General features: G+C 45.8%; 2 protein-coding genes across 3 annotated transcripts in view; one reads left to right on the forward strand and one right to left on the reverse strand.

Annotated features, from left to right (window-relative positions):
• Nucleotides 1-155: 155 nt before the first annotated feature.
• Dpit47 (DNA polymerase interacting tpr containing protein of 47kD) lies at nucleotides 156-14933 on the forward strand. The gene is made up of 11 exons (XM_077678102.1): nucleotides 156-510; nucleotides 2306-2420; nucleotides 4094-4255; nucleotides 5920-5997; nucleotides 6951-7018; nucleotides 8203-8259; nucleotides 8990-9076; nucleotides 10025-10189; nucleotides 13074-13208; nucleotides 13768-13850; nucleotides 14803-14933. The coding sequence occupies exons 1-11, from the start codon at nucleotides 391-393 to the stop codon at nucleotides 14897-14899; spliced, it is 1167 nt and encodes a 388-aa protein (XP_077534228.1). The 5' UTR covers nucleotides 156-390; the 3' UTR covers nucleotides 14900-14933.
• Nucleotides 14934-17026: 2093 nt separating this feature from the next.
• Nucleotides 17027-25681, reverse strand: part of LOC144146143 (BICD family-like cargo adapter 1) — a 188878-nt gene continuing 180223 nt past the window's right edge. For both annotated transcript variants that reach the window (XM_077678100.1, XM_077678101.1), the window contains exons 6-9: nucleotides 24251-24472; nucleotides 22646-22911; nucleotides 20095-20215; nucleotides 17027-18757 (exon numbers count right to left, since the gene is read on the reverse strand). In XM_077678100.1, coding sequence (XP_077534226.1) covers nucleotides 18566-18757; nucleotides 20095-20215; nucleotides 22646-22911; nucleotides 24251-24472 — 801 coding nt within the window. In that variant the 3' untranslated portion in view covers nucleotides 17027-18565. The remainder of the gene's footprint in view (nucleotides 18758-20094; nucleotides 20216-22645; nucleotides 22912-24250; nucleotides 24473-25681) is intronic.

Genomic DNA, 25681 nt, shown 5'->3' on the forward strand with positions numbered 1-25681 from the left:
GAGGCGCAAACCAAACCACAGTAAACAAACATTTAAAAATTTTTAAATAAATATTGAGCTAACTTTGTGTAACAGTGGTTAATGTAAATTTATTTTTGCTATAGTCTAGGTTTTTTGCATCGATTTGTTTCAAGTCAGTTTGAAGACAGCAAGACAGCCAACGTTAGACGCGCGGCTCTGATTACCACATGTTTTCGGTTTTGAGCCTGGTGACTGGTTTCTATTAGCGAAAGTTGTTAATGCGTCGAATTTTGCGATCTGCTCTTTGTTTACAGGTGTATTTAGTGCTTCGCAATTTGTGGGACACTGTCAGTTGCAACAAAGCACTTTGACGAGTTATTGTAAATCAATTTTACGCAGTAGCGCTTCAGCTGTCGCCAAGTTTTTTATATGGATGACGAGGAGAGAAAAAAGCTCATCGAAAGGCTTCAGCAAGAGGAACAAGAGAACTTTGCTAACCTAAAACCTAGCAAATACACAGATGGCTGGACTGAGGAAACCTGGGAAAAGGTAAACGCGCTTCAGGTGTTTGTTCTTTTGAATCCACATGCAAAACACGTAGTTCCAGTGCACTTGATCAGAGTTCTGTTAATTTTGCTAACATGCCGATCAATTCAATCCACCTGCAAACAAGTGATTCCAACCGCTGTGTAAGGGTGTTTCGCTTGAAATTCGGCGTGCTTTGCTGACATGTGCGTCGCCGTACTGTTGCGATTTTTTCAGAATGCCTTGCAACCTTAATTGCATAGATCATTTTGTCACATGACAAAGTTCGTCATAGGTGGCGAAAATAAATTTCGACTCTCTCTCTCTCTCTCTCTCTCTCTCTCTCTCTCTCTCTCTCTCTCTCTCTCTCTCTCTCTCTCTCTCTCTCTCTCTCTCTCTCTACACACACACACACACACAGCCACAAAATGGGCTTTAATGGCATGCAGTCTTACGTGATTCGTCGTCGCTCACATTCAGTTTCACAAAACTGCACTGCGTAATTGCAGCGTGAAATATTTTGTTTTGCTTTTGTCTCGCTAATCAACACCAAAAATCCCATTACATAACAGTAGGGTGGCTCGCAATTAAACTTGACAAAAATGTTGGATGTGTTGAAATTTAAACTTTTGTCTTTCAATTTTCCCTGTGCTGGGAGTCCTAATATCATCGATTCGTTGACTCTGATGCATGTCGAGGATCATTTGCCGTGAAAAAGCACCTCCTCTGTTTGTCTTATCAAAGTACAGACTGCGGTCATGCAATGCACACAGAAACGACCTCCCTTTTGTACCACGCGAACAACATCCGTCATGCTGAATCAAAAGAGGGAGAGGATTCTAAGCTCAAATCACGGGACCGTCTCAGCCCCGTTTATTGGCATTGTTTATCAGTCCTTGCTATAATTTGAAAAGCTCGTGCTTGGGACGTTCACTGAAACGGGCACGAGAAAAACGTACCCTTTGCAGGGAAGATGGTACCCTGACAACTGATTTCATTCTAAGCGGAGTGTTAGGGCACGAGAATATAAGACAAATTCCAGGCAATTGGAAAGGGAAAGTTACGAGTGTAAAAATGTGTAGATAGCAAACGTCATGGCAGGGGCACGTGCTGTAGTTAAAATGGTTGCTCCAAAAACTGCATCTTATGTGGTGTGAGTGCGATAGAAGGGGAGCTCACACATACACTCTCTTCCACGTCCTTACATCATGGCAAGGGCTTCATAGATCTCACGGGGAATTTAATCTCTCAGACGAAATGATTTATGGTGGTTTTGTCAAGCATTTACTTCAGTTCCTGATATCACTCAGTTGCCACGAAGCATGTTAAGCTCAAGTGCACTCTGATTTACATTGGAAACGCTGCAGAGGAGGCTAGTTGTATTTCATCTTGGGGAAAAAATAAAGTGCTTTCAGTAGCGCCTCCGGATTTATTTTGACCACAGGGGGATTTTTAACATGTGCCAAAATGTTGACACACGGAGTTCTTGCTTTTTGCCTCCAATCTGAAAAGCAGCCACAGTGGCTGGAAATCAAAGCTACGTCCTCGGGCCCAGTAGCACAATTCCTCCGCCACTGAGCCACCGCAGCAGGTTGCTACGGGATGGGGATCCAAACATGCTTTTGGGGCATAATCCAAGCAGTTAGTGAAAGTAAGCTGTCTTTACCTCGAGCCTCCTTCCCCGCAGCATTGCGGTCACCCTCATCTCGTGACTTCTGCTAAAGGGAGTGGCTTTGAAGGGGCAGTAATTGTCTAGCTTGCTTGCAGGGAGATCCATACATTTGCTCTGAGCAGTCCTTGTGCTCTCTGTCCCCTGCAGGAAATGGAGCAGCACCCACTGTTTGCCACCAAGCTTCCGGAGAATGCCGAGTTGCCGCCGCTCGTGGAAGCCATGCAGCAGTTGAAGTATGACGCCAAGGCAAACAGTCCCGCAGGTAACCAACGGTCTGCGTGGCTTGTTCTCCATTGAAAGTAGCCTGCCTAATGCTAACCATGATGACTGTTTATAAGAAGAGATAGCAGGTGTATATTTAGGGTTGTTTATTTCATCACTCACACTTGGAGTACATTTCTTCATTGAAGGGACACTAAAAGCAACCAGCAAGTTGGTTTCAAACGAATTTCTAAGCTTCCCATAGCCATTTTAGTTTTGATTCGGTGGCAAAAGATGCGTTAATTGCTGAGAAATCGCTAATCAAATACTGATCAAGTGTGATGCAAACAACGACTGCAGTTGCTGTTAACGTCATGATAAACCAGAAGCAAGCAAGCAGCAGTGATGTACAGTGGTATAGAAGCAACCGAATACAACGCTATCACGTGCCAATTGGTTTCTTCGGTTTCGGTCAAATCAGTCGTGCTTTCCCTGTACTCCCTCATCCTTTGCAACTCCGGACTACAAAGCAAAATATTTCTTCATAAGACTCATGATCAGTATTGGCGCTTTGTTGAAGAAAAACATATTCTTCTTTTGCAGCACCGTGAATGTTGGTGTCAAACGAACCCCTCGTGTGTAGGTTGCATGCTTCCTCGAAAAGTGCTACAACGCCCGAAGTATGGACAAGTAGCGCCCTTAACCGGCAGCCAGGAAAGACGTTGCACACCCCAGACGATCTAAGCACTTCCAGTGCAAGTTCTGCGGTATAGTGAATGGTGGCGGCATAGATCTTCACGTTTTCAGTATATTCTACCTTATTTTAACAAAAGTTATGCGTAAGCGAAGTATATTCGTGTTCTCAATGAGCTACTCTATCGATCTAGAGCGATTCGTATTTTGACTCCAGGGTCCTTTTAATTAAGTTGAAAGTGAGAGTGTGCTGACAGGAGTTAGTGACCTGCATTAATGAACTGAAGAAAAGCTCTCGACTTTCATGCTTGCATGGTCATTGTTGGTCGTGTTGCCGGCGACTGTGGTTTAGTGTAAAGCCCTTTTATCATGTACATGGGGAGGAGTATGAAGGGCTTTAGCTATTTAGCGGTCTGGTCCCAAGAATTTTTGCGGTGTTATATAGTGCCAGAAATGCGTTGCATGGCCCCTTTAAGCTTCGGGTGGCGTAAAGAAGGAACTTCTGTTTTCTTGCCTCCTTAATTAGAGGCCCAAGTAGTGGAACTGGCACTGTGTATTCATGTAGTCGTCATTTAGTTCAGTGTACTGCAAAGTTAAGCTTCTTCCACTTGAAGTCACCTAAAGTCACCTGCACGTGTTTGGGCAGCACCATTCGGTAAACTACCAACAATTAAAAAGCTTTGCGTTATCTCAGTGCTCAGTTACAACTTGTTGGCGCCTGTTCAGGCTCAGGTTTTATTTTATCGGTCCCCATTTTGTCCTGCGAGCATTTACCGCTCGAACGAGCTGTCATGTTTGAAAGAGGCTCAGCTGTGAGATCTTGTATTAGGATGTGGGACTGCTTGACTCAGAAGTGCGCATGGTTCCCTAGAGCTTTCTGATGTAGGCGAAAAGCTGAAACGTTTGTGTGTCGAGATTTTGGTGCACATTAAAGATTCCCAGGTGGTCAAAATTAGTCCGGAGCCCTCTACTATGGTGTGCCCTTCAGCACGGGTGTATTTTCAGCATGTTAAACCCAACAATTAATCAATTAATCCCCAGAGCTGGCTGCTCAGTACAAGGAGGACGGAAACAACAACTTCCGGCTAAAGAAGTACCGCTGGGCGGTTGCCTCATACACCGAGGGCATCAAGCAGAAGTGTGCCGACCAGGAGCTGAATGCCCAGCTCTACTGCAACCGGGCGGCTGCTCACATGCGGATCGGTGAGGACAGCTTTGGGCATCTTTATGAAGGCAATATAGGCTTATACGTCTCACTGGAAAATAACTTTGATTGACACCAACGTTGACACGAATGGTACAGAAACCCAAGGAAGGCCAGAAGCAAACCAAAGCACGCCAGCTGTGTATAGGAGATGATAAATTATTACCAGAGTTAATGATTTATTAGAGATTGATAGCAGTGATGAGTAAGGTGTGGGATTAAGGTGGATTAAGGTTGGTTAAGGTGGGATTAAGGACAGCAAAATGGCGGGGCTGCTGTATGCCACGTTTTTGCCTTTAAAGCACGAAAGAAGGCTGAAGTACTCCGAGAAATTCTTGAACAGGTTGGACTACGATTAGCTGGTAAGATGAATTCAATACCTGTGCCTAGCTTGGTCGTGTTTGTTATTAACGGTGACTAGCTCTTGCAGTTACACACCAACTGGACGCTGTTAACTCTCTTTTACAGTCAACCAAGAGCATGCAAAAAAAGTAAGCATTTGGAGCATTGTGCCACCATTAAGACATCAGTGCTTATGCTTACACTCTGAGCTTTGTTTATTTACCCACACACACACACGCACGCACGCACACACACACAGAAAGAGAGAGACAGAGAGTAGAACCCCAGATGAACAGACAGACAGAGAGTAGAAACACAGTTATAGGTTGTATTCATTGAAAAGTTTAGCTGTCAGTTTCTTCGTTCGGCAGCACTGAAATGGCCACCACGGACATGGCGCGGCTTGTGCCACTGCGGCCGCACGCCGAAGACAAAAATAACACCGGTGTGCGTCGTCTGCTCCGTTCCAACCTGATTCTCAACGGTGGTGTCAACAGAGTTGTTATTTATTGCAGTCACATTTGAGTGGAGGCATTAATTTGCGTTCGGCGGGCTAGAGTTTAGAATGTCCAGCCCATACCATGCGCTTAGCACGGACAAGTAGCGCCATCCCACGGAGCCCGACGTATCCAGTGACGGCGCACTCACATGGTTGCCTGCATGCGTGCCTCGCTATTGAATACAGGCTATATGACTGTTTCGGGACCTTGAATGAGTGTCGTAGAATGCGGGCATCATAAAAGCTGAACATCAACACTTACGCCTATTTATAATAAAGTTTCGCGCCATGGATTTGCAAGAAACTTCGATGTAAACTACAAACCAATGCTCTGCAGCATTCGTAAATCAAAATTACTATAAAAAGTAAATGCGAAAGAAATAATGCAGTGCAAGTTCCAATGATGCTGTGTTATAACAAACCGTGTACCGCAGTCCACTGCCGCGGTTACTGCGAGCCAGCATGAATCATGGCACACACGATCCTGACAAACACTTGGAAACCTAAGCCTGTTGGCATAACCTCGTTGGCAGTTCACTCTTGAGTGGGAGAAAGTCAAAAGTCATTGTCAAAGTCGTAGCCAAAACTCTTGCTTGTGCCTGCCATTGAGCAGTGGACTTGACATGCTCCACTCGCAGAGCCTTTGCCTAGTAAGCGTGAAACGTATGGCGTTCCATTATTCCATTATTTTGCTAGGTGCAGGGTTTTTTTATTCCTCTTTCCTAGTATTTACTGCAATAGACTGTGACTTTGGCTACTTTTTCTCATTGGTCATTTTCCTTGGGTCGTAAACACCCCTCTGTGTGCCTTGCAAATTTGCAGAAAACTACGGTTCCGCCCTGGCCGATGCCAAGGCTGCTGTGAAGCTCAAGCCCGACTATGCAAAAGCAATGGAGAAAGGTAGGTGTGGATGTCCTAATGTGGCCTTTTTTCCTCTATTAGCACTCAGTGTCTACAAACTGAGCCAGAGTCCTTCAATAAACACCAGTTGCAAAACACTGTTTTGGAATCAGGGTCGTGCGAGCACCCTTGCATCGTTGACGCTAAGGGGCGGCATCTAGGGGACAAAAACTCCACTAAACATGTACCTAATAACGCAACTTAATAAAATAAAGCTTGCAATTAGAATTAGGAAACATTAAAATACGTAGTGTCTACTTCTGTTTTTTTCCTTTTATGACCCGGGGCAGAAGACACAAGCACTTGAGTACTGCTTCAACTTTCTGCCGACAGATGGCAGGCTAATGCATATGGCCCATGCTGGCCTTTGTTTGCCCCCAGTGCAGGGGGCCAACTGTGGACCGGCATTTGACACATGGAGCATATGGGGAATTTCGCAACTGGTGTATATCGAGTAACTCTGAGCTGTTGTTTGGTCGAGCCGTTGGATCGACTTTCAGGCTGACTGTACTTCACACGCGTCTTGCATTTTGTTATGCTTTTTTTTTTATTGCCACCATTGTAAGGGAATGTTGTGGAAGAAAGTAGTGCGGAGCCGCCAGAAAGAAAGAATATGTGTACTTAAAGCGGACTGAATGGAGGAGGAGGAGATAGCCTTTATTACATTAGGAAGACGCTAGGTCAAGTGGGGGAAGTGGGAGTAGAGGGTGGGATATTCGAGGCTTGGGACATCTTGAAAATAAACCGTTCAAGTTGAATGGAAAGTTTATGCTACTAACATGACATCCGAAGGTTCCTCGTCCTCCTTCTCCTCTTTCGTCCGTAGCGTCCCCGAATCATGTCCTCTTCTTCATCTCGCTTACGTTGCTACGTGAGACACAATAAAAATGCGACAAATGTGGTTAACCCAAGTGAATGTGAGACCCAGTTCTCATTTCTTGTTTCTTTTTTAGCGGCTCTGTGTTGCTGGATGTTGAAACATTGCGAAGAATGTATACAGTGGTGTTCAGACATGCTGCGGGTGAGGATCTTCTTGCGTACATTTTTTTTGTGCATTCCTCCTTTCACTTTTTCCAAGGCCTATATTCTTTCAGTGAAAATGCCTTGTTTTGAGTAATGTGCAGGATACACATTAACATCTCAGGTAGCCTCTTTGAAAAAAGAAAATTCCAAACCAGTTAAACTAAACACAGCGTTGATGATGGACAGTGATGCTTGCACACTCCCTCCAGGTTCCATTCTATAAGGGTATTATACACACAGCAGTTTTAAAGTGAAGCTTTTTACCTCTACCCCCCAAGGATTCTGTCGGGATCGTGGTGCCAATAGAAAACTCCCGCGAACAAATAAAAGAAGTTACTGGCACTGCCAGCAATCAAACCTGGAACGAATAGAGAAACGTAGCGAGAGCCCGTTGTCTTACCGGTTGAGCTACGAGCCCACGCGGAGACGGGGGAGACGCACAGTGCACTCACTGAGCATATCTGCGGGTTTAGCCACTGCATTCTTGCTGAATGCCACGTGATATCTTCATGCAACTTCTTGTGCCACTGTGCGCTTCACCCACGGCACATGTAGCACCAGTGTGCTGCACGCCTTGTGAATGCGATAGGAGTTAGTAAAATTAAAGGAGGCTCATACCAACGCATGGCATCTCACTTGTCGCCTCCGGCGGTGGCGGCAGAGACAGAGGAGAAGTGAGGTCATCTAACACTGGGTTTTAGCTTCCTTTAACTTCATAAAAAAAAAAGTTTCATGTGCTTCACCAATACAACTCAACCAACCACCATTCATGGATCATGCATTGACCTAACCTTAGCAAAGAATATCTCTTCTGAAGTAATAAAGGGTGTGGTTAAGTGCATTTCATTTGTCGCTGGTTTTACTCTTTGTAGAGCCCCGTGTGTGAATTCAAGTGACGCCACATGAGTTGTGGGTGTCGTTTACAGCTTTTCTTTCCGACCACCTTCATAGAGTGGATTGGCGCGCATTTTCTTTAATTTTGGATGAACTTACTATGCCTTCATTGCCGTCTTTCATCTCAAGTGCTGGTTATGTGGCACTGTAGTTTTGTTCAGTTTCCATTGTATGAGGGTAGTTTCGAGGTGTGGTGTGCTGCATTACGTTTGCAGTGTTGCAAAATGTTGTGAATATCGCAGCACACACTGCCTGGCTGATGGTACTTTGGTTCATACCTTCTTTCAGCTGAAGCCTGACAATGAAGAAATGATGTCACTAAAGAGCAAAGCGGAGACTCACATGGTTGGTATGCTGGTCGAGGAGACCACAGCCGTATGATCAGAGGGTTTAGTGAGGAATGCAATAACTTCAGGGCGCTTGCGTGTTTATCTGTGTGCTTCATCCAAACTTAAATTGCTTTGGGGAGGAAATATTTCAAGTTAATTTCTACTAGCAGCCCCAATTTGTTTGCTGATGATGCTTGGAAGTTTTGCATCCAAAAAAAATGAAGTGTTCTTTAGCTGATGTGGAGATGCCTGCAATAGTGGAACGTAGTAGCTGTCTCCATTTAGCATGAAAAGATACGTGCCTGCTGTGATGTTGTGTTTTCTTTCTATGCATGTTTGAATTCGGGTGTACTGTGATGTTCCTGAAGCTTTGCTTGTGCAAGCCTGCTATTGTGGTTGCCTTTTTTGTGTCGACAACAATAGGGCCCTAGCGGTTTATCTTTTTCTTGATTGTAACACGCATGCCATTTATGGGGGTATTTTGCTGGAAAAAAGGGTGTGCATTAGAGTCAGTGAGGCGCAGTAAATATTTTGCAAAAAATTCATGGACACTATTTAAGTATGCACCCCTGATGTTTTCTCTTCCCAGCAAAAGTGAATGCACTTGCGTTAAACTAAATCAAAGTCTATGCAGTAGTATTTGGTTAGCTAGGTGCATGGGGGGACTCTCAGATGAGTGGTTGTGCTTGACTTCGTCATGTTAACAACATTCATGCTGGCATGCCCACAACTTTTTCTTTTGACAGAGACTCGCCGAGCGCGACCGGCGAAAAGCCGAACTCAAGGCCAAACAGAAGGCCAAAGCAGACGCTGCTCTGAGAAGTGCCCTTTTGGTGAGTTTGTTTTTCACCAGACAGCGAAATAAAGTGCAATTGCCTGTGTAAAAAAGGTCTGACCCACCCCTTTTTTACAGCTTCTCCCTGCTGAGTTGTTTTTCACACCTTGTGAGCTGTGCACTTCAACTCAGCCGGAATAAATTTTTTCAATAAGCGCGCCGCCGGGGCTCAGTGGCTGAGGTGTTGGGCCGCTGAGCACAGGAACCCTGGTTCAATCCCTGCCACATTGGCTGTTTTTCTGATAGAAGTGAAAAACAAAAATGTCCGCGTGGACAAGATTTTTTGTGCACGATAAATGCACTACAGAACCCTGCAGTGGTTGAAATTTTTAGGACCAATATTTTAGGCACGTCTGTAAAACCAAAACGCCAGGTTTTGAGAACGTGCCATTGTCTTCAGGCTCCTGCTCAACTGCTATTTTGTGAAAGTGAGGGAGAGAGAAAAAAAAAAACATTTTAACGAGCTGCTCAAAAGTGGGAGTGGAACCCTAGTCTAGAAATCCATGTGTTGCTGCCTAGCCATCTTTGCTCATGTCACCAATTGAATGCGAGAGCTTCATTGTTTCTGACTACTACGGAGCCTTCAAAAAAATGCAGCTCACAGCCAAAGCTTCAGTAATAACTTGTTGTCCCAGCATGATGTTCTTGTTACGTTGATGGGCTGCAGTGATTGCATTTAAGTGACCCTTGCCAACAAAAATACTATGGTCCCACCTTGGTTGTCCCCCACCCCCCTGTTTTTGTGCGCTTGTTACAAAGTTCTCGCCTCCCTTCTGACCATCGTTCATTCGAATGTTGGACTGCTAGCAGTGAAAGGAGCGTGCCTAAAGGAGCCCCGCCTTCTTTTGTGCAACCTTGTCGTCATACCGGCACCTGCCGTATTTTATGTTATTTTTCGAATAACGACACCAGTAGTAAAGGTGCCGTCCACCGCGGATAAATGCAGGAGCGGGGCATCCGGCTTCCCCAAGCCCAGGAAGGAGAAGAGGTAGTGGAGTGTGACACTTACGAGGCCCTGACTCCCACCCACCCTGCACTCCAGGACCACAGGGTGCACCTGGCAGAGGACGGCAGGCGTCTTGTCTGGCCAGCCGTATTCCTCTACCCCGAGGTGAGTGCTTCCCTGTTACACAGAGGCACATTCTCTTCGCTCCTATTCCTCGCAGAAAAAAAACATGGGAAGCTTTATTATGAACAGATTAGTTAAGGGATGGCCACCAGGCCAGTGGTGTCCTCTTAATTAAAGGAGTAATGACATGAAAATTTCATGTTCCTCTTCCTCTGCTTTTCCTCTGCTTTTATCGATGCTTAATAGTCTGACGAACCCGAAACAGCACTTTAACGTCCTGAAAATCGTTTGTTTTAAATTCCCGTGCTTTCATCCCGATAGGCACATATGACAGAATCCCGGCATGACCTCACCGCTTTGTGCGGACGTCAAAACACTGGGGAGGCCGGTGGGGGCGTTGTTTCGCCACTGCCGGAGCTGAACGGCCGAGCTGCCTGAAGGTGCTAGGCCTACCATTGCGGCGGAAATTTGATGACCGCTTTCAATAAAAGTCCTGATGGCGACTTCTATTGCGATTCCGGGCTATATTATTGCTTCCTTTCCCACGTGTGGAACTTCATTTTTGCTAACAGTGCCTTTCTGGGCAGCGGTTATGCCTGTAGCTCTGGCTACGTGCACCCGTTTGTAAATGCTCCAGCGCCCGCTCGCCGCTCGCTGGGGTCGCGCACGTGAAGTGACGTCACGAGTTTTTGATGAGCGCTGTCTCGTGATTTCTTTTGGCTATCACTGGATGATGTCACGCTGATGTCCATTTGCTGAGTGCCGCTCCGCGCGCTGCTCCGTCGGCGCGATAAATGAGATCCCATTGAAGTATGTTCTTCGCGTCGCAGGCTGCCCATATTTCAGCCAGGGTATTCTGTTGAGCAAAGTAAGCGAACTGTGCAATGATATTAACGCCAAAAATTGGTGTCAGTACTTTAAGTAGCTCGTTCACCCAAGACACCTCTTCTGAGCCTGCCCAGCGCCTCCTCCCACTGCTCACTGGTGGTGACTGGAGGGAAAGAATCTTGAGGGCATTCCCACATGCGATGGGTGAGCAATGTATACGCACCACAGAGAGGAACACTGAGGAGAGGGGAATTCTAATGGGTGAATGCGATGGAGAAGGCATCTCGCTGGGGAGGCCCCCATTTAGGCAGTCTGCATGTTCATACGTTATGTTGTGGAAAATGGGCTGCTGGATACAGAAGATGGGCAAGACAGTACTAGGGCCCCGTGATGTCATTAAAAGTAATTAGCTTGTCTCCAGCCTCACTTTGGGCTGTAACGCTCTTTTTCCAAGCTAACTTTAGCGCAGTTTGGTGACTGGTTCGGCATTCAAACATTCATGCTGGAGGGATTCAATTAGTATGAGTCACCTCCCAGAAGAATGGTAGGCAGGTAGCAGACAGTTTTCCATTTCCATCATGGTATAAACAGTCTCTTTCAAATGTTTTATGGGACTACGTTACCATCGAGGGAGGACAAAGCTTCCATGGGCCATAGTTCTGTCGCATATGTCTATGGTGGTCGTCATGGTAGTTCAGTCATTATGGCGTTCCACTGATGAGCATGGGGTTCTCAGCCAGGGGGTGTATTCCTGATGAAGATAAAATGCTGCAAAATGGGCGTAATACCTGGTCTGCCATCAAGGGGCCATGGGCCAAGAGGCCATGCAGACAAAACACAAGTTTGGTTCATTCGAAAGATTGCCTCATCGGAATCACACTTCGCTCAAATAAGCTACATAATTAGGAAGAAAGGGAATGCCCATGCAACCCACTAGCTCATTTCCCGCAACAGAACCTATGATGTCATATGCCCAGCTGTGCGATTGGCTGAGGCTGGCAAAAGCAAACGCAAATTAGGAAGGGCTTATAAGCTTGCCAAATAATTGTTTTGAATAGTTATTTAATAACTTGAATAGTTATTTTAAAGTAGTAAGAATTGTCCGCTAAGCAATGAAAGTTACGAAAATACACATAAGCATAGAAGTACCCATGCACACTGCTGTTGGTACTGGGCGCACTATGCTTGCTTGTTTTAGCTGCACAGTAGTCCGCTGCTTTGGGGTTGTCTCAAATGACACTGGCCGATTGGTGCAAGCAACGTTGTCTTACGTGACCTTGTTTGTTGAGCATATGCCAAGTTTCACAAAGCGATTACTATCTACTGCAAGAAAAACAAACCAGGTTTACATACGGTCAAAAACAAAGCAACGGCGGACGACAATCCGCGGCTGTGTGTGGTAGCGCCATCTGGAAGGACTGACGGTAAGCAAGGCTGCAGAGCCTAGCGACGCACAGGTAGTTCGTTTGAATACCTGCCGTTGCGACTTCGTGGCAGACGTCATGCAAACACACGATTTGGCAGGAGAATCAAAATTTTGATCTATTGATGAATTTCTCAGTGAATATGGCATTGTTTGCTGCTGGACAACCACTGGGGGCACTATAAGAAATGAAATCTTTCGGATAAAACAAACTTGTATTTTGTCTGCATGGCCCCTTTCAAGAACCCCCGCCATCAAAATTAGCTTGCAGCCCTCGTAAGGCACAAGTGCCGATAATGAAAACCCAGATTGCAATAACTGTTTAATTGACATTTTACTGCAATTTAAATCAAGGAGCAATTGAAAAATATGCTGGAAATTATTGCCTTTTTTCCTTACCGCTGCTTTTTGTTTTTTTGCTCCACTTCAAAATAAAGATTATTTCTAGAACTAAAAAGCGACAACTGATGAGCAGTGCAGCTTTAAAAACCATGTGCTCCTGAAAACAGAGCAACCCTTCCAGTTGGTTCTAGCAATGTTGCTGAAGTACCAGAGCGTCTTCTTTTACTCATTTTTTCTTTTGTTTAATAAGAAGAAAGACAGTTTGCTCTTTCAGATCCAGCCAACACTTAGCCTTAGTTCCTCCCTCTGCCATTTCCTCATTTCCTGCCACAGGTGATGGAATCGGACTTTGTCCAGAGCTTTGACGAGGCCACCACATTTGGCGAGCAAATGGAGCTGATCTTTGGTGACCCAGGCAGTCAGCCCGAGTGGAATTCATCTGGTCGTTATGCTCCCCAACGTGTTTCGGTGAGAAGCACTTCGCTATTTCTTTTAATAACAGCATATGATGTGTGCCTTGGCCCAAGCAGGTATGTGTACATCAGGACATACTACCATTGCGACCTTCACTGTGCCTGCCCCTCCCTAGTTTAAGAAATGACTGAAACCTCTTGCAATGCTTTCTCCAAAACAGTTAGTGGTCATCAGTCCCTCTGGAACAATTTAGGAGGAAGTGTGTGCGTTTCCAAACATAGAAATATGTTCTTAACTTGTCATTGTTGTGTTCTTCTTGAGTTTTTGGTAAAGGAGTTAACACTGAGTTCTTTTTTCCTATTTCATTTCCAGCAACGCAAGTTACGCAACTTTTTTTTAATATGAGCAGCTTTTATAAGAACTGTGTAGCCAGTTGAAGAATTGTAGTGCATGCTGAAACGTTGCTTACTAAATAGCTTTCTGTTGCATACCTGCTCTTTTGAATGATTGCTCATTGCCAACTTTCACTATTGCCAAAAATCTTATCGTACTGGTATGCTGAGCTGGGAATACCTGTTTCCTCCTTTGGAGTGACAAGTGGCCCTGTTTTTAGGTTTGGTTCAAGGACCACCAGACTGGAAAACCTGTGAGCGTCTCGCCAAAGTCAACACTGGGTCGAATTGTCTTGGACAAAAGGCAAGTTGCTCGCTATCACGGACCCCCACATGCGAATACAAGAGAGGCAAAGCTTGTGTGGGATCTCCACTTCATCCCTCAGGGTGTTGGGAAATCCTGCTGTAAAAAAGCCACGTAACCTTTCACATCTTCTCACGTTTTGTATTCCTCACAAAAAAAGAAGTGGTAGAGAAAACGTTTTGGTGATGGATTGTTCAGTTTCATAGCTGACCCTTTGAACGGGAACTTTTGCCTTTAAAAGAGAAAAACCAGCCATCTGTTCTAGCTGCTTTTTTTGTGTGTGTGCATCTGTATGTGTTTTTATTTTACGTCACCAATCTCTATTAGTGCACAGTAATCTGACTCAACATGCTACCTTACTCTTAAAACTGCCACTGCCAGATTGAGTACACTTAGAGGGGCCCCTATTACAACCCCCATCACTAGGACATTAATCTTGTGCTACTCCCATTATTTCGAAGTTTCAAGTTCAGTGATCTGTACAATTTCTCAAAAGTGATATGTTAAAAAACAGCTCACTATGTTGATCGCATTAGTGTTTGTAATATCTGAACACATGGAGACTTTAGTTTTAAACAAAAACTGTCTTTTCTGTTGTTTAATTGAATAAAGGGGGATTATCTCTAATTACCCTGAGAACAAATTGATCAACTGAAGAAATAATTGCATATTCCAAATAAACAGGTTGCTCCATTTAGTTGTGTCTTGTAATTGCAAGATTTTCATACAACTCATGGTTTGCGTCACTACTTCTGCTCTATCCCATTTTTTTCTACCTGCTCGAAGGATTTTTTTTTTGTAAGAGCTGTATTTAAAGGTAAATTTTTTTACACCTGTGGATTGACTGGTCAACCATAAACTACAACATAGAGACATTCTTCTATCACTTCCATGGTCATTGATTGATGTTATTTTCATTTTTCCTTCTCTCTCTCTCTTCCTTTTACTTCAGATTTCACATCGACAATGGCACAGTCTCCTTCTGGGTCCTTCCCAAAGACACTGAATACGAGAAGAAATTCGTCGAAGAAACTGGCACGAAGCGATGACTGCGAGGAAATAAAAAAAGACGTGCACTTTTCAGTGTGGCCAGTTTTATTTTGTAACAGTCTTCTTTGCAAAGTATGTACACAACCTTTTAGACAGTTGCTCAGAACCGAGCCAGCTGTGGGCGCTTTCTTCGTCACACTCTGTGAAAGATGAACGAGGCAGCAAACACTAAACATGCACTTGCATTGTACCGACTCCAAGGGGAAGCCAACCACTGTGGAAATTGTGTACTGTTATGCAGATTGGTGTTTGCTCAAGTTTTATGGGTGAAATTTTTGTAGCTTTTATTCTCTGAAGCACTCAAAAATTGCCTGGTTGCTTTATTACCAGCAACAGTACCAGCTTATGCACGCTTGAAAGAGTAGTGACACCAAATTTCTGCATTTCAGGTTTTTGGGTCTGATGTGTCGATACTGCCCCATAAAACATGACGCCCGAGTTTTAAGAGTGGCCAAAGTGCTGCCGATAATGGATTGCTCTGCCATTCATGGCATCAGTTTCGGTTTCATCTTGCTGAGAGCCTGGGAGCAAGCACGGGGGCTCTACGGCGGCCGTGACATCACATTTTCTGTTCAAGGCTTAAGGCTTCTGTTCATGATGCCGCTTCCCTGCTATCTCAATTAAAGATTAGTTCCGCTGCATTCAGCCGGTCTGAAACTGCCCAGAGTTGTGGCCGGCGGTGTGTAAAAGGACAAAAGACACTACAGCCCCATCAAAATGTTTACTTTGTGTTGTTGTCGGTTTCGTTCCGACGAATATGCGTGTCGCTCGCTGAAAGGGAAGGGGCAGAGCACTCCGAGTTAGACCGGCAGGATGCTTCTACGCCATACCCCTCCACCGGTGATACTTGCGTCACAGAGTGGCTGAGTGCAGCGTTTCCGGGTCTCTCAAAACTGCGGCAGCTATATGCATTTTTAAGTTGGTCCTAAGCAACGTTTGATGCCCATAATCGTAGGAAGGCAACTTGGCAGCTTTATGAAGCAAACCACATCAGTTTCTAGAAATGGAACTTTGGTGTCAGTACTCCTTTAACCGATTTTATCTTAGAGCAGATACTTTATCTCTTCATCGTTTGCATTGAAAAATGGCATTGCGAGTGTAATTCTCTTTTTTCTTACGAGATTTGGTGTGTGCTTTTCTGGAAATCACCAGATAATTTTTAGCAGGTGCATGTTTTGTTTTCCCATTTTGCTCAAGCTAGTGCACCTCAAAATTTGTATTTTGAGCTCTGTGTGCAAGGAAAAAGTTCTTGGCAGCCTCTCGTAAATGTGCTTGGTATTGCGTCAGTAACTGGTGTTTTTTTTTTCTTTCTTTAAATTAGCAACGTGTACTTTGTGGCCTGATAACACACTTGAGGTGTTTTGCCGGTGGAAAGCTGCTTTTTCTATTTGCAGTTTGTTATAAGTATGCATAATGCTGCTGCTCTTCCACCTCCATGTTTTCGAACCTGCCACGCAATACTTTAAATCAGAACTGACTTAGATCAAACTTACCCTAAAAGAGAGCTTTCATAAATGTGTGCAAGGCCGGTGACAATACAAACTGTTTATTAGGATGCGAGATTTTCTGCTCTTCACGGCGTGTGGATTAACAACAGACTTGGAGCTTCTCAAGAATTCAAACATGTGAGCAACTTTAGCTAAAGGTAGAACTTAAGGTTTATTTTCCTCTTACAGCATTGGTTGCCAAATTTTAAATTTATAATTACGGACTGCCCGAAATTGCTGCTTCCACTTTTGACGCTGCGACGGCCGCAAGGTTGCTCAGCATAAACAGCCTAAAACATATTCTTCCAAGCCCTAAATTCAAAGCTTAGTGAGGACTGAAATTTTTCTGCAGCCTGAATAGAATGAAATCATCGGTGTGACTTGTTTCAAAACACAATAATTTGCCTGCTTTTAGTGATCGTTTGGGAAGGCTATTTGCGACCAAAACTACTTTTCACTGCCTATGAAAACGATTTATTGGTTTATTGACTGCAACCACTGAGCTTTTTCAGAGATGATGTAAACCACTTCAGTTTTTTGTGTGTATTTGTGTATCATCTTTGTTGCAGGCCTGTAGTGTTGGCAGGTAATCTCTGATGACATTAGGCATTCGTTTGTGTGGGCAGGAAACTGAAGGCGTTGGGCTGGCAACAACAGTCTTTATGGCTTAAGTGAACAAAACTACATGCACAGGCTTCACTGCGAACATGCCCGAGGTGGGCAGACCGTAACCTTTTCGTGGAGCAAGTCCACCAGAACAGCCAACCACTGAGTGACCTATCCACCACTTGCAAAATACGCTAATAAAACTCTAACTACCATCTCATATTTACAGGCAGATCTTGGGGGGGGGGGGAGAGAATTGAAAACAAAGTTGTAGCATCTTGTTCACTATTTACATTGTAATATCTCGTAATTGTAATATCTCAAAAGCTGACAAGTCTACTAGCACACTCGGACACCACAGTCGAACCGGGACATAACAACAGTTTTGTAAACATTCACACTCAACAACAAGGGTTCAGACCTATCCTGTATGCTCTGTAGTAAGCTATGATTTCGTGCAGAAAAAGCATTTGAGATGACCAAAAGAAAAAGAAACTCACTGTCACGGTGCCATCTTTTAAATTCACTACGTCAACTTTGCAAAAAAAGAGGAAAGAAACTGTAGGCTTCGAAAACTTCACTTTTGCAAAAGATTTTTGTCCTTTGAGTGGTTAATGCAAAGCATAACTGATGTTCGAATGTGTTGTTATTCAACTTTTCCTTGGCGCCGTCACAGAGCAATATATTAATGGATAGAAACGCCCCTGGTTCAACTTAAAACACACAGCAGCCATTTTCATGAAAGGGCAGAGATGATGAGGTTTAAATTATGAAGGACTCGTGGTGCTTGCAAAAGTGTGGCAGTTTGTGGCAGTGCTGCATGACTGTAAACATCACAATCGGGAACACCTCAACAGCGGGGAAAAGCTTTCGCTTGTGACAGAATTATTGCCTCTGAAGATCCCAGCTGAATTTCATCGAAAACTTCTTGAGGCAGCCAAGCCATGCTCTCTATTTGCTGCCATTTGTAGACTACTAATGATCACGGCAAAACAGCGAGTGCATTGTCACACCTCACGTGCCTTATGACCCAAAGGGCAACTACATCTTGTGGAACTAGAATTTTGAACGACGAGTGCATATATATTAAACTATTTGTACATGCTTATTCTCAACTATTTTTTTGCAGATAAATATGCGTGCAGTTCGAGACAAACTCTCGCTAGTGGGCACTTTCAAGGCCTCGCTGGCATATGACACCCATTTCTTTCTTCAAAAAAGCCGAGACAAGAGACATTCAACAAGGCTGCACGCACATTGACCCTCTAAATGAATCGCCCGAAGACAGGGAGTGCTTGCATCGGCAGAAAAGAGTGCTAAAACACGGGACACGCAACAACGCACTTGACAATCACAAAATGTCGTAATTTGCGCGTCGGTGTGCATGTCTTGAGAGCGATGCAATACGTGAGGCAACGGTGAAGGTGACGATGCTCGATGAGGGGTGACGACACACAACGTGCGCTCGATGAGGCTTTGATCCCTCCTTTTCCTCCTCTCCCTTTGTCTTCAATGGCAACAACGGAGGCAGCAGTGGCACTTGAGTGGTCAGTTCTCGGAGAGCGGTTCTCCTCACTGAGTGGGCGTCTGGGGCTGCTTCTTCCAGAGGCTGAACAGCTTGCCCTTGCTGGGCGTCTTCTGCTGGGGCGAGGCGGCCGTGCCGTTGGAGGCGGCCGCTGCCTGGGCCTTCCGCCGACGGTCCTCCGCCTCCTGGATCCGGAGCTGCTTCTGCACTCGCTCATCCAGCAGGGACTGCATGTCCACCTGAGAAAGAGAGAAGCGTAGGAAACGTCTCATTGCGCCATCATTGCCAAAAGCGCTTACGGTTACGCAAGCACACTCCTGCAGTTACTGACGAGTGAAAAATTCGCATACTTTTCACACTCGGTTTTTGAAGTGTACTATAAAAGCTCAATGATGCTCGCGCAGTGCAGACTGATTGCCTGGGCTATTGTCGTAGTTGTGACCGAGTCTGAGGGGGACTCTCAATTGCAGCTACTTTGACTTTGGGGTTTAGCACAATCTGAAGCTGGCGCAACAACAGCTATGATGTCATGAAGCAAGTGCTTGCATCATGCGGGAGATGAACTGCTCCTGTGGTATTTTTTACCTCCTCTTATGCATTCTTCCACTGAGGCTGCAGTGTTAGCCTCAGCTTTTATGTGAGCTCTGAAGTAGAGCAAACAAGTTGGCAGAGATTGCGCAAATCTTGTAATTTTGTGACAGGAAACTGTCACCAACAATGCTGAAAAAAAAATAAAGAGAAAAGATTTTCTCATTTTGCTGGCCCTGAAAAAAAAAAGACTACTTTCAGCCACGCGCACAACTGGAAATTGCACCTGCATATCATTTTTGAAACGGGAGCTACAAGAAAATTAGGAACTTGACAACTCGCCTTAGCTACTTTGGAGTGCTGAGAGCATTTGCTGTGGGGCAGGTTGAGACATGTACATGTCTCTTCAATTTGGCTGAACTGTTGGAGGCAGTGCAGCACTAGGTTCTTTAACCTACAATGCAGCTCGCACCTCCCTCACCTGGCTCTTGATTGGCGATTAGTGAAGGCGAACGCAGGAGCAGTTGAAAAGTGCAATGCTCGTTTCGCACAATGGTACACTACACTTCCCTGTCATGAATGGATGTGACCGTTACTCCTCTGAATTGTTTTGTGCATATGTTAGTTTGTTCTGTTAAAAGATACGATTAAGCTAACCCATACTTTTTTACTGTACATACACCAACCTGCTTGTTACAAACAACTAGAGCTCATTTATTTCAAATTTACCAATTTCTCTAAAAGTCGCGAAAAAAATGGTTTCTCTCCAAACAGCCGGAATTACCTCTGATTTTGCATCTCCCGGTGTTTGGGTGTCTCGCGTGTTTCACAATCTATGGGTCACTGATTCAATGCCGGCCATCAACACCTGATTTTTTTATTTATGTCAGTTACACACAGCTAACGTCACCAGTCCTGGTTTCAGATACATCAGTTTAGGTATGGTCCTGCAATGACATCAGCTGAGGCTGTTTTTGCTGATGGACACAAAAAACTGCAATCGCTGTCATTAGCAGATCCGCCCTAGGAGAGAGATAGAGAGCCTCACCTGCCACTGCTCGAGCTGCTGGGAGAGCTCGACCTTCTGCTGTATGGCCTCCATGAGCTGGCTGTTGATGTGCATCAGCTCGATACGCGTCTTGGCCAGCTCGATCTCCGTGTTGTTTTTCCTGCGCGACACAGCAGCGCCGAAAAGGCGTAAGAGAGGTCGTTGGAACTCGGCATTGCGTAATTAGAGGTTGCAGAAACCCACACAATTCGCTACTGCTACTCGCGATCGAAATTCTGTGACAGCTTTGTGTAATTCTGCATGCTGTGTGCCACAGACTTCATAGATTAAAACAACCGACCATTTTATTCGGGTCTGCCTTAAACGCATCTAGCAATATAACAGTAGCAAAAGCCGTGTGAACTTGATTATCGACGTAGGTGAGCATTAAAGTGGCTTATTTTCATCGAAGGGTCCGTGTTTTATTTCGCAATGTGACCACACCTTGCTGTAGCCTCACCGGCAAGCTGGCTTCACTGCACCATGACAGCTCGAGTGGTGAAACTAGACTCCGAGATATAAAGACGAAAACAAAACTGGCATTGAGATAAATGCGAAAACTGAAGCTTGCTTGACTAAAGCATAACTAGTACGGTGAAGCAATACTTTCGAGATGTACAGTACAAGCGAAAAGAAATGGTATGAAAGAAATGCGACAACCGTCTGCTGTAGCTTCACCGGCAAGCTGGCTTCGCTGCACAATGACGGCGAGTGTGGTGAAGCAAAACTTAGAGCTAGAAACGCGAAAGAAAATTACATTGAGAGAAACCAGCGCCCGCTGTTTTAAAGAGCCGTCTCTTATAATACAGCAGGTGAGCGTGAAATATCTTAAACAACCAAACCATAACTGCAACATCAGAAAAGGTTTTGATTGGTACAGCGACTTGCAGTGTTGCCATTCCGGAAGAAATTTTGTTCCGATACAGCCAAGCCTTTCATGCCTTCATTTTAAAAAATGCACAAATAGTAACGTAAGAGGCCGTGCGGTTAAGTATATTCGTGCGGAATTTCAATGGTGGCCTTTAGCTTTATTAATGTTTAAAGTTAATACAACATGGGCCACTGGTTCAAATTTCGCCCGTCCGTTGTATAAATTCAAAGCTGCACACTTTGGCACGAAAGGAGTATTTCGCACAGTGTTTTGTTTTGTTACGGTCAAAAAGCAAAGGATATGAACATAAGCTTCATTTTATTTCTAGTGAGAGGATGGGGGGGGGGGGGAGATTAAATCGCAACCGTTGCAACATACTACAAAAGCTTGAAACAGGCCAAAGGTGGAAGGTGGTGAACGAGATGTTTGTAGAATGCGGTATATGTGAACATAATTTCCAGTTATGAAGTCACTGTTACTCAAAATCCTGTTTATTTCACTCCACATTAACCATAAATACGCGATAACTCGCTAAGCAAGCTATTTTATTCCAGTTTCGTAGCTTTAAGTGACAAGCCAACTTAGCACCTTCTGGCATAGGTACAGTCATATGGGTGTGGTTTACAGGATTTTATATGGCCAGCAATATATTGTAATTGAGAATACAGATTTTTGCCGCATTGCCGATACGCGATTAACTCGGGGTGCAAGCAAAAAAGACAAACGGAGCCTAACTCGCTATGGGCGCTGACCCTGCAAACCACAAATGCTACTGTTTCCACCTGACACGCAATGGTCATTTGAAGCCTCACGAGAAAAAAACCAAAGACGCGTAGATTCGCCACTACCTACGATCGGACAGCGCCCCAATACTATCAACATGGTGAGGCTAATTGAGCCTCAATCGCTTTACGATAGAAATCAACATTAGCAAAGGAAGCTGCTCGAAGCTATGCAGGGGTATGCAAATATTCAAAACCTTAGAATACTGAAGCGAATAAGTGGTATTTGATTTGGATTCGAATCGAATAGCAGCATTAGAAAATTTCGAATAAAGTTTCGAAGTACTCGGAAATTCGAAAACGCAAAGACACGCTTTCCCGCAATGCACCGGTGACGTGCGGCTAAAGGGCATGAAAACACTGTTTATGGAACCTTTCTTATCTCCTTGGCACTGCACCAACCCCCCTCTCGTGCTTTTATTTTTCCATCCTGAAGAAATGATCGCACTCAAGCTGCCCCGATTAACACTATCTAGATAAGAAAGCCTACCTGCGTTTTCACGTAAGTTATAGTTACATACTATAACTCCTGAAGCGTGCTTGAGAAACTAGAAATCGCTAACTACTCGCTTCGATTCGCGACCATTCGAATACAACCGTTTTTCGCTTCGCATTCGCTTCAAAACAAGATACCTTTACACGCGCACCCCTAACTTTGATCTGTTGAATGCATGCCGCCCGAACCTCTCTTGTCTTATGCGCACTTCGCCGGCTCTGTTCGCTCGCCCCTACAACAGTACACAAAACACAGCGCCAACGCATCGTGCGCTGTCATCATCATCATCAACAGGCTACTTAGTTCTACAGCAGGACGAAGGCACCTCCCATCGACCTCCTCCCGCCCCTGTACTGCGCACTGTGACAGTGCAATGAATAGCAGCGGCACCAGTACACGTACCTGGCCACGGCCTGGTCCCGGGTGTCCCAAGCGCGCTTGACGATCTCGTCCTTGGCCATGCGGCTGCTGCCCACGTCGTCGCGCAGCCTGTCCCGCTCCTCGTGCAGCGCCCGGAGCTCCGTCTCGCGCAGCGCCAGCTGCCGCTGGGCCTCGACAAGCTCCGCCGAGCGCATGCGCAGCTCGTCGCCCTTGTCCGCCAGCTCGCGCCGCAGCTCGGCCTCCTCCCGGGCGCGCTCGGCCACCGCCTGGCACGCCTGGCACACGGGCTGCGCAACCGCCGGACAAAGGCGACCTTGAGAGACCCCGGAGTCGACCCGAACGGCACAAAAACCCGCAAAGAAGGCCACAAGCGAACCAAAGCGGGCCATGCGTGTACAAGAATGAATAACAATGATAACCAAAGTTAATCATTGATTAGCAAGCGATATTAGTTATTAGTAAGGTGGTATTAAAATGGATTAAGGACAATAAAATAACGTGGCTGCTCTGTTGATGGGTGGACATGCACATGAAATGTGCACGTCACAGTAGTTCTTCGGGTATTTGCCAATTCGAAGTACTGAAGCAGAGGTAAGTGCTTCGAGAAATTTTCTTCAAATGTCTTACGTGCAAATGAGCCCGGAAAGGTAGGCGGCGGCTGCGCAGAACGTAACGTATTTGGGAGGGTGCTGACTTTTTAAGCCTACGCACGCAAGGAAATACGCTCTGCGCCAAGGCAGGCGCTTCCTGCTTTTTCCCGACCACGTGTTGCCGCTTTGGCACCTTTTGTCGAGCGATACCGGGCACCGCTACCCGCTCGTATACTTTGCTCCCTTGCAGAGCCGAGCGTCTATTTCGTAGGAAACGTTGTCTATGTACGCACGTATCTTTGGACAGACAAAGTAGCCGGAAGGTCTTTTAGTGCTCAGTCTCAAATGCCGTTCTGGTAGAAACTTTCTAGTGGAAAACGAAACTATGGACGCTCCGAAGCGAGATAGCAGCAGGGTCGAGCGAATGAGTGATTTTGATACGCATCCGTAGTTGCGGAGCGATCTCGCCCTTAAGCCTGCCCAATTCCGCCCATTGCGCTCAGCCCACCGGCGCTGTCTGGCAGTATTAGATATCCCTGCGCTAAAGCGCGTGTAGACCTATTCCCGCACCCCAGAAAGAAAAGAAGTTCCTTTTTTTTTTATTTTCGCTGCAATCGGAGCGACATCTGTTCAATTGGGTCGTTAAGGTAGTTAATTAAGGAGTCATTCTTTAGTCAATTTCAGTCAGTTAAATGAAGCCCCGTTATCCGCGTTCCGTGTGCCCATCGAGCCCAGCAAACACGTGAACGTGGTGGACACGCAACTGCAGGACACCCTTTTCTGCTTATATTTCCACATTTAATATGGAGCGCATTTGAAACTGAGTAAGGCTTGAACGATTTCTACGGAGACAGTCGATTACCCCCTCTTTTGACAAAATCCGTGAAGCGGCAAGGCGAAAGGTATCCTTTCCACGTGCCCCTAAAGTTGATCGGTTTCATTTACCCGCTGTACACAAGACCTGTAGGCGTTTCAATCTCGCACCCGCTTCGCGAAAGGGAGGGAAGGATGGGAGGCCGAATGATGTACTACTCACCGCGGCGGACCCCGTGAGCAGGTCGTGCAGCAGGGAGCGCAGGTCGGCGACCACGGCGGCCAGCATGTGGGCGCTCACGTCGCTCGGGTCGAGCTCCTGCGGCGACGGGGGCACGCCGCTGTCCGAGGACGGGGGGCTGCCCGCGCTGTCCCGCTGGCGACGGAGCTCGCCCGCGAGCCGCTGCAGCTCCTGCACGGCCTGCGCCAGCTCCTGCCGGAGGTGCTGCGCATGCGCAGAGGGGGGGAGGGGGGGGGGGGGGCACACACATGGAGCAGGTGCCGTTGTATACACTACTTACTTTACGGCAGTGGTTCTCAAATGGGGGTCCGCGAGAGCATCTGAGGGGTCCGCAAAGCCTCCCTAAAAACCTTTCCCCCCCGCCATTCTTTTCTCGATTTCGGCAGCACTTGCTTGCAATGCAAGAAGGTGGCTTCGCTGCATTACATGTACGTTTAGTTTCTCCACGTAGCACATATTTTAACATCTGCTTTTTTGCACAACATGCCAGCTATGAGAACGAAAAAAATAAACAGACACAGAAAAGCAGCATATAGGTGTTTAGAAGACTTTTAGATTAAAGAGGAAATTGTTTAATATTATGACGCGCATCGTCATTAACGTCAAGCAGAAAAGGCGGGCATTGGATAAGTCTGTGGGCGACGGAAGCTGCAAGTGCAAATTGTTTGACATTATGAGACCGATCAACTTAATCTCCATCGTGGGGTCCCCCATCACTTAAGGAAGCCTAAAAGGGGCGCCTGGGGCAGTCATCGCTGAGAACCACTGCTATACGGGGTACACCGTACACACACTCACACACCCGTCTCCACGAGCTCGCTCCTGAAGGCTTACACTTAGGTATACACAGTGAAATCTCGCTACAACGAAGTAGAAGTTTCTGGCTTCATTATAAGCGAAAATTTGTTAAATAGGACGCAATTTGGTCCTCGTGCACTGCGAGTAAGGCCACAAAAACTTTTACCGAAGCAATTTCGATGTATACATAACGAGGGTTTACTGCAACTGGCCATGTATGGAGCACCTGCAGCACTTCCGGCAATTCCGGCTCCGATAGACAAGATAAAGCGTCGTACGTGCCTAATGTGGGACCCTAATCGGCCGTGTCCATGCGCTGTCTATGAAGCACAATGTGTATACAAGGAGAGAGATTGAGGGTATAGGGACCGGGCAGCTGTACGGGTGGCGCCACCACTCGGCGCTCCCCTCGTCAGTGGAATGATCCGGTGCATTGGACTACACAGCCTCCCGTTGTTTTTGTCGTGTTTGCTTCGGTGCTTTGAATGTTTTGGTGGTGTTGTGAGCGTATATGTGCGGTGAAACAAAGTCTAAACAGATGTGTTGGGTTCTTAGATGCAGTAATGACTACGTAAACTTGTCGGACGCTTCTAAAGTTGGGTATCGGCTGCAATG

The sequence above is a fragment of the Haemaphysalis longicornis genome, unplaced genomic scaffold (genome assembly GCF_048455015.1).
Source record: "Haemaphysalis longicornis isolate Haplotype H1 unplaced genomic scaffold, Haemaphysalis longicornis Haplotype H1 scaffold_7, whole genome shotgun sequence".
Classification (NCBI taxonomy): Eukaryota; Metazoa; Arthropoda; class Arachnida; order Ixodida; family Ixodidae; genus Haemaphysalis; species Haemaphysalis longicornis.